The sequence below is a fragment of the Dipodomys ordii genome, unplaced genomic scaffold (genome assembly GCF_000151885.1).
Source record: "Dipodomys ordii isolate 6190 unplaced genomic scaffold, Dord_2.0 Scaffold115, whole genome shotgun sequence".
Taxonomy (NCBI): domain Eukaryota; kingdom Metazoa; phylum Chordata; class Mammalia; order Rodentia; family Heteromyidae; genus Dipodomys; species Dipodomys ordii.
The window spans coordinates 1,373,326-1,381,768 of record NW_012267331.1 but is presented as its reverse complement, the minus strand read 5'-3'; the positions used below and the strand labels follow the sequence as shown (position 1 = coordinate 1,381,768).

Genomic DNA, 8,443 nt, shown 5'->3' with positions numbered 1-8,443 from the left:
TTCCCACGGGGAGGGCTGCCTGTCCGTGCCAAGGCACTGTGACACACGGCACCACGTCCGCATGACGTCATCAAGTTGCTCACCAGGTATGTGCACAAGGTATGAGGGAGTCACAGAGCCTCCGTCCTTGTGGGGGGGAAGAACAAAGTCCTCTGCTTCCGACCCAAGCTCCCTCCGGCAGTCGGCAGCCGGCAGCGGGGGACACGGAGGCCAGCGACCAAGCACCAGCAGTGGATATTTAGGCACCGTGGGACAGGCTGCTGGGTGACCCCGTGGCCTCCCACCTTGTCATCCCGCACGCCCATCTTCTGCTTGAAAAGCAGAACATGTAGTTTAAGCGCACACACGCATCGCTAGGTGTTAGGGACAGGTGGAATTCAATCGGGACTGGCAGGTCTCTGAGATGAAAGGGGCCGCGTGGCTTTCTTCCTTGAGACCAGCCTTGTGGGGCGGTGGGGCTGCGGGGCGGTTCATCGGGGGACGTGTCCCCCGGGGCGGAAGCTGCCAGGAAGCCCGGCGGCCGGCTCGGCAGAGGCTGACCTGCCGGTGGCTCCGGGGTCACATGCTCCTGGCTCTGATGGCCCTGGGATGAAGGTGCGGTCCCCTGAGCAGCCTGATGGGGTGCAGCGCCAGCTCGGCAGACAGCTCTGAAGAGGCGCAGTGTCTTGGGGCCATCAGCGGGTGAAGGGTGGCGGGTGGGGCAGACCCTGGGCTGGTACACTGCTCCCGTGTCTGCTCTGGCTGGGACAGCGGAGGCCGCCATCCCGGTGGGCGCTGGCCCCTGGCCCAGCTGAGCTCAGCGGAGCTCCCGGTGTCCCCCTCCCCCCTGCCAGCAGTCCCGGCTCTGGACCAGAGCAATGAGGGGTGGCCTCGGGCATGGGGGGTGGGGGAGTGAAGCGGGGGGGGGGTGGGGGGAGGGGAGGGATGGCTGACATTTTTGCCGCCCCATTAGCTGGGCACCTGAAGCAGGGCGACGTGGTGGTCTGTTCCTGGAGAGTTTTCACCAAGAACAAACGGGGGAGGCGTGGGGGGAGCAGGGAGGCCTCGGGTGGGATTTACGGCTGCCGCCGCCCCGCACCCTTTTGCTGTGGCTGCCCCGGCCGAGCACTGTCTCAGGAGCCTGGGAGGAGCCTGAGCGGCCTGACCTTCAGATGCCCTCGGCCTCCCGCGGCTGCACGTAAATCGCGGGAGAGCTGGGCTGGCTTCCAGTCCTGCGCGATCAGGCTGGCATCCTGCCAGGCCGTTAACTCTCACCTGTGACACCGCTGGGTCTCCCGTGGGTACACGAGGGGTCCTGTCTCCAGCCAGCCCCCACGATCGCCACGCAGAGGCCACGGCCCCCATGATCCCCCCACTGAGGCCGCAACACTGTGGGGCTGTTACCATCTTGTCCGGTGTATTTTACTATGTGCCCCCACCCCCGCGCCGCTCTTCTCCACCCAGCTGGCGAAATGCTTACGCATGCCAGGACTTCTGGCTGGTTTCTGGTGTGGGAGTGGCCGCTCTGTCCCGACACCGCACAGGGCCGTGGGCGAGTGCGCCGTGCCCTCCGGCCCTCCTCGTGGCCGCAGGAGGCTTTATTACCACCACAAGCAGGGCAAATGCACTCCAGCGATCACGCCAGTGACCCACCGTGAGGGTCAGCCCCGCAGTCCAGCCTGTTTCTAACGTGCCTGTCTGAGTGATCTCATTAGGCGGCAACGTTAAAGAGAAGTGCACAGCCACGCATAACTTATACAAATGTATGCAGATGATGCGCGAGAGAGCCCGGAGCGGGGATCCTTGGAGAGCCTCCAAAATTCCAATGCTGAGGGCGGATCAGCTGTGCTCATCACAAAGAGCAGCGGTTCCCAGCAGGGGCGGAGGGTTATGGAAGCTGGGGGAGGAGGGGAGGGGAGCAGCCGACCCCGGGAAGCCCTCCCTCCCCCTCCCCCAGAGGAGGGTCCGCCCGGCCCGCCCAGCTGGGCTTGCCGCAGTCCGTCTGGTGTCTGAATACAAATCAGCTCTCCACTTTTGAACTCCTTTGGGAAGAAGGCAAGCCGGTGCCCAGCGGCGTGGGGCTGCTTCTTTGCATGGAGGGCGGGAGTGAGGGGGCAGGAGAGCGGCTGCGTCCACCCGGCCAGCGGCTGCGTCCACCCGGCCAGCGGCAGGCCCGCGCTGCCCTGCCGGATGAGGGTGGCAAGGCCCGCGCGCCCGGCGAGGGAGCCGCTGGGCTGCCCAGAGGACACGCACGTCCTCCCCTCCGCTGTGCGAGAGCGGCCCGGCCCTGTCCGTGCAAGCACGCGTCCAGCCACGGAGCCCAGGCTGGCCTTCAACCTCCCATCAGCCTCTCCAGGGCTGAGCCAGGCTCTGGCACAGTCACTGGGCGTCTGGAAGTCTCCAGCGGGTCATTGCTGAACCCGGAGGCTGTCCGGAGCCGCTGTCCTTCCCTCTCCCCTCTGCTGGCTGCTTCTGGGCCACAAAGCCCCCTCGGTGCCCTCTGCCTCCCAGAGCGGGTGGCAGGGCCAGGCGTGGGGGTGGGAGGCTGGGCCCCGCGGCCCACAAAGCCCGCCCTTCCCCGTGGAGTCATGCACCGTCACCCACCATCTTTGCGGCCTCCTTAGCCTGTCTGGCCACAGTGGGTCATAAAGAGCCCCGAGCCCGGGACTCAGGACCTGAGGCCCCCAGCCTGGGACCCACGGACCCCAGCCCACAGCCCAGGACCCACAGCCCCCAGCTCAGGACCCACAGCCTCCAGCCGGGGACCCACGGACCCCAGCCCCCAGCCCAGGACCCCCAGCCCCCAGCTCGGGACCCACAGCCCCCAGCCCAGGACCCCCAGCCCCCAGCCCGGGACCCACGGACCCCAGCCCGGGACCCCCAGCCCCTAGCCCGGACCCACAGCCCCCAGCCTGGGACCCCCAACCCCCAGCCTGGGCCCCCAGCCCCCAGCCTGGGACCCACAGCCTCCAGCCCGGGACCCACGGACCCCAGCCCGGGACCCCCAGCCCCCAGCCCAGGACCCACAGCCCCCAGCCTGGGCCCCCAGCCTCCAGCCCGGACCCCCAGCCCCCAGCCCGGGACCCACAGCCCCCAGCCTGGGCCCCCAGCCCCCAGCCCGGGACCCCCAGCCCCCAGCCTGGGCCTCGGGCCCGCTGTGGTGGTGTTTGTTCAGTTTTTCTCATCCGTCTCCCAGGCTGCACGCTGAACTTGTGACCCCTGCCACAGCCGCCCCCATGCTGGGACTACAGGCCTGCACCACGACGCCTGGCGGAAGGTCTTTGTTTCTTGGTTTGCTTTTGTCCATTGTGGGGCCTGCACTCTGGCCTGGGCGCTGTCCCTCGCTCATCAGCTCTAGGCGGGCGCTCCACCACTGAGTCACAGCGCCACTCTGGCTTCCTGTTTACTGGCAATGCTGGCCACCCCAGGGTGTGGCGTGGCTGGACGGGTGCTGCACAGCCCCGGGCTCTGGGCCCTGGCTCCTCTGCAGGACACAGTTGGTCTTCCTGGATACAGCCTCCGACACACAGCTGGTCAGTGGCAGGTTCGTGACAAATCACGCTGGCCACAGAGACCGAGGGGTCGGCCCACAGCCAGTGTCCCTCAGATGGGCAGCCCTGTGTACCGAGTGCCCAGGACCTGTGTTCACTGGCAGCCCCGTGTGCATTGTGCCCGGGGCCTGTGTTCTCCAGCAGCCCCGTGTGCCATGTGCACTTGTTCTGTGTTCTCCGGCAGCCCAGTGTGAAGTGTGCACTTGTTCTGTGTTCTCCAGAAGCCCTGTGTGCAGTGTGATCTTGTTCTGTGTTCTCCAGCAGCCCCATGTGCAGTGTGCTCTTGTTCTGTGTTCTCCAGCAGCCCCGTGTGCAGTGTGTCCTCGTTGTGTGTTCTCCAGCAGCCCCGTGTGCAGTGTGCTCTGGTTCTGTGTTCTCCAGCAGCCCCGTGTGCAGTGAGCTCTTGTTCTGTGATATCCAGCAGCCCCGTGTGCAGTTTGCTCTTGTTCTGTGTTCTCCAGCAGCCCCGTGTGCAGTGGGCTCTTGTTCTGTGTTCTCTAGCAACCTCGTGTGCCATGTGCTCTTTTTCTGTGTTCTCCAGCAGCCCCGTGTGCAGTGGGCTCTTGTTCTGTGTTCTCTAGCAACCTCGTGTGCCATGTCCTCTTGTTCTGTGTTCTCCAGCAGCCCCGTGTGCAGTGTGCTCTTGTTCTGTGTTCTCCCGCAGCCCCGTGTGCAGTGTGCCCGTGACCCGTGCTCTCCAGCAGGCCTGTGTTCAGTGTGCTCTTGTTCTGTGTTCTCCGGCAGCCCTGTGTGCAGTGTGCTCTTGTTCTGTGTTCTTCAGCAGCCCTGTGTGCAGTGGGCTCTTGTTCTGTGTTCTCCAGCAGCCCCGTGTGCAGTGGGCTCTTGTTCTGTGTTCTCCGGCAGCCCCGTGTGCACTTTACTCTTGACCTGTGTTCTCCAGCAGCCCCGTGTGCCATGTGCTCTTGTTCTGTGTTTTCCCGCAGCCCTGTGTGCCGTGTGCTCTTGTTCTGTGCTCGCCAGCATGCTCTTGTTCTGTGTTCTCCAGCAGCCCCGTGTGCAGTGTGCTCTTGTTCTGTGTTCTCCAGCAGCCCCGTGTGCCATGTGCTCTTGTTCTGTGTTTTCCCGCAGCCCTGTGTGCCGTGTGCTCTTGTTCTGTGCTCGCCAGCAGGCCCATGCGCTATGTGCTCTTGTTCTGTGTTCTCCAGCAGCCCCGTGTGCAGTGTGCTCTTGTTCTGTGTTCTCCAGCAGCGCCGTGTGCAGTGGGCTCTTGTTCTGTGTTCTCCAGCTGCCCCGTGTGCAGTGTGCTCTGGTTCTGTGTTCTCCGGCAGCCCTGTGTGCCGTGTGCTGTTGTTCTGTGTTCTCCGGCAGCTCCGTGTGCAGTGTGCTGTTGTTCTCTTTTCTCCAGCAGCCCCGTGTGCGGTGTGCTCTTGTTCTGTGTTGTCCAGCAGCCCGTGTGCAGTGTGCCTGCGACCTGTGGTCTCCAGCAGCCCCGTGTGCTTTGTGCTCTTGTTCTGTGTTCTCTTGGAACCCCGTGTGCAGTGAGCTCTTGTTCTGTGTTCTCCATCAGCCCCGTGTGCCGTGTTCCCTTGTTGTGTGTTCTCCAGCAGCCCCGTGTGCAGTGTGCTCTTGTTCTGTGTTCTCCAGCAGCGCCGTGTGCAGTGTGCCCGGGACCTGTGTTCTCCAGCAGCCCCGTGTGCAGTGTGCTCTGGTTCTGTGTTCTCCAGCAGCCCCGTGTGCAGTGGGCTCTAGTTCTGTGTTCTCCAGCAGCCCCGTGTGCAGTGTGCTCTGGTTCTGTGTTCTCCAGCAGCCCCTTGTGCAGTGTGCTCTGGTTCTGTGTTCTCCAGCAGCCCCGTGTGCAGTGAGCTCTTGTTCTGTGTTCTCCAGCAGCCCCGTGTGCAGTGTGCTCTGTTCTGTGTTCTCCAGCAGCCCCGTGTGCAGTGAGCTCTTGTTCTGTGTTCTCCAGCAGCCCTGTGTGCAGTGTGCCCGTGACCTGTGCTCTCCAGCATACCCGTGTGCAGTGTGCCCGTGACCTGTGCTCTCCAGCATACCCGTGTGCAGTGTGCCCGTGACCTGTGCTCTCCAGCAGCCCCTTGTGCAGTGTGCTCTTGTTCTGTGTTCTCCAGCAGCCCCGTGTGCAGTGTGCCTGGTTCTGTGTTCTCCAGCAGCCCCGTGTGCAGTGGGCTCTAGTTCTGTGTTCTCCAGCAGCCCCGTGTGCAGTGTGCTCTGGTTCTGTGTTCTCCAGCAGCCCCTTGTGCAGTGTGCTCTGGTTCTGTGTTCTCCAGCAGCCCCGTGTGCAGTGAGCTCTTGTTCTGTGTTCTCCAGCTGTGCAGTGTGCCCGTGACCTGTGCTCTCCAGCATACCCGTGTGCAGTGTGCCCGTGACCTGTGCTCTCCAGCAGCCCCTTGTGCAGTGTGCTCTGGTTCTGTGTTCTCCAGCAGCCCCATGTGCAGTGTGCTGTTGTTCTGTGTTCTCCAGCAGCCCCGTGTGCAGTGTGCCCGTGACCTGTGCTCTCCAGCAGCCCCTTGTGCAGTGTGCTCTTGTTCTGTGCTCTCCAGCAGCCCCGTGTGCAGTGTTCCATGACCAGTGTTCTCCGAAAGCCCCGTGTGCAGTGTGCTCTTGTTCTATGTTCTCCAGCAGCCCTGTGTGCAGTGTGCCCGTGACTTGTGCTCTCCTGCAGGCCCGTGTGCAGTGTGCTCTTGTTCTGTGTTCTCCAGCAGCCCCGTGTGCAGTGTGCTCTTGTTCCGTGTTCTCCAGCAGCCCTGTGTGCATTGTGCTCTTGTTCTGTGATATCCAGCAGCCCCGTGTGCAGTTTGCTCTTGTTCTGTGTTCTCCAGCAGCCCCGTGTGCCATGTGCTCTTGTTCTGTGTTCTCCAGCAGCACCGTGTGCAGTGTGCCCGGGACCTCTGTGAAGGGTCATGAGCAGCTGCTGTCCCCCGTCTGGCAGTGCTGTCCTGAGTCTGTGTCTCACAGGGGACAGGGAAGGAAGGCAGCTGGCTGTGCTCTCCAGCCTCTCCCAGAGGGGCCATAAGCACCGGCTCGGCTGGGCCTCTCAAGGAGCGAGACTCAGCCACAGGGACTGCAGATGTGACTGACCAGACACTGTCCTTGGTGCCCGGGAGGAGTTCACAGCTGATGGGTCAGGCACATTTGGGTGTGTCACAGAAGCCCTGGGGCTGGGGACCTGTGCTATCCCAGAGCCTGGGGCTGAGGGGAGGGGACCCCAGGTTAGCCGGAGCCTGAGGCTGGAGACTGGCGGAGCGGATAGGAGCGCCTGGCATGCCGGCCTGGCACCCAGGGACGGCGCCTTGCAGCAGGCCTCCCGTCACACCCGGTAGGGGCCGTGGAGACGGAAGACGGTGCACCTGGGAAATGTGGAGCTTCTTGGACTCAGCCTCAGGAGTGGTGGAGGTGGGGCGGGACGAGGGGCAAGGCCCTGGGGTGGGAGGGGGCCACATGGATTGGAGGAGGGGCTGGGGTACCTGGGGAGCACAGTGGGGGGCCGGGGCTTCAGCCAGAGGAAGATCCGCAGTTCTAGAGGTCTGGACCCACTCTCTTGCTCTACTCCCCACAATGGCGGCTGGCACACCCCGTCCGGGGAGGTGCCTGTGACCGGAGGCAGCAGAGCCCGCCCCTCAGGGACTGGCCTGGTCTGACCGCAGGCGGGCACCTCCCCAGGAGGGCTCTGCCCCCTGTGCTTTCTACAAGCAGAAGCCCGCTTGCTGGCAACAAACCTAGCAAAAGGCAGGTGTCTCTGTAGAGTACGAGGTCTCAGTCTGTGTGTGTGTATGGTGTGGGTATGTGGTCTGTGTGTGTGTTCTGTGTGTGTGTGGTATGGTTATATGGTCTGTGTGTGTGTGTTCTGTGTGTGTAGTCTCACATCTGTGCTGTGTGCTGAGGGTCTCTGTGTATGTGTGTTCTGTGTGTGTGTGTGTGTGTTCTGTGTGTGTGTAGCCTCACATCTGTGCTGTGTGCTGAGGGTCTCTCTGTGTAGTCTCTGCATGTGTGTGTTTGTTCTGTGTGTGTGTGTTCTGTGTGTGTGTTTGTTCTCTGTGTGTGTTCTCTGTGTGTGTGTGTTCTCTGTGTGCTCTGTGTGTGTGTGCTCTGTGTGTGTGTTCTGTGTGTGTGTTTGTTCTCTGTGTGTGTTCTCTGTGTGTGTGTTCTGTGTGTGCTCTGTGTGTGTGTGTGCTCTGTGTGTGTGTGTGCTCTCTGTGTGTGTTTGTTCTGTGTGTGTGTTTGTTCTGTGTGTGTGTTCTGTGTGTGTGTTTGTTCTCTGTGTGTGTGTGTTCTGTGTGTGTGTTTGTTCTCTGTGTGTGTTCTCTGTGTGTGTGTTTGTTCTGTGTGTGTGTGTTCTGTGTGTGTGTTTGTTCTCTGTGTGTGTGTTCTCTGTGTGTGTGTTTGTTCTGTGTGTGTGTGTTCTGTGTGTGTTTGTTCTCTGTGTGTGTTCTCTGTGTGTGTGTGTTCTGTGTGTGCTCTGTGTGTGTGTGTGCTCTCTGTGTGTGTATGTGTTCTGTGTGTGTGTTTGTTCTGTGTGTGTGTGTGTTCTGTGTGTGCTCTGTGTGTGTGTGTATGCTCTGTGTGTGTGTAGCCTCACATCTGTGCTGTGTGCTGAGGGTCTCTGTGTGGGGTCTCAGGGTAGGTGTGGAAAACGTGGCCCCTGTTACTTCTCAGGGAAGAGAAGGTGGTGGAGGGGCCCTTCTTGTGCTCACTGCGGGAGCCCCGGCGGGCGGGCCGCACGCCCTGGTCTGACGGCAAGGGAGCTGGGAAATGCCTCCGCCTGTGCTGCAGGGCCGCGGCCTCTCCTGAGCTGTCTTGGGAGGAGAATCTGGAGCGCAGTCTGCTTCCCCGCGGTGCCCTCTCCCCACCCCTGCACGCCTGTTTGCACGCGTCTTGCTCAGTTTCCGAGTCTCTGAGAGGCAGACGTGTGCTCTGGGAGGGACTGTCACATCGTCTGC

At 62.2% G+C, this 8,443-nt stretch overlaps 1 protein-coding gene across 1 annotated transcript; it reads left to right on the top strand.

Annotated features, from left to right (window-relative positions):
- Positions 1 to 1,461: 1,461 nt before the first annotated feature.
- On the top strand, positions 1,462 to 3,187 carry LOC105995178 (extensin-like). The gene is made up of 2 exons (XM_013028873.1): positions 1,462 to 1,633; positions 2,604 to 3,187. The coding sequence occupies exons 1-2, from the start codon at positions 1,462 to 1,464 to the stop codon at positions 3,185 to 3,187; spliced, it is 756 nt and encodes a 251-aa protein (XP_012884327.1).
- Positions 3,188 to 8,443: the final 5,256 nt, after the last annotated feature.

Excerpts from the sequence above, each read along its gene's own strand:
- LOC105995178 (XM_013028873.1), top strand. The coding sequence starts at position 1,462 with ATGCCAGGACTTCTGGCTGGTTTCTGGTGTGGGAGTGGCCGCTCTGTC. Across the intron at positions 1,634-2,603 it reads GATCACGCCAGTGACCCACC|CCTGTCTGGCCACAGTGGGT; the intron begins GTGAGGGTCAGC and ends CGGCCTCCTTAG.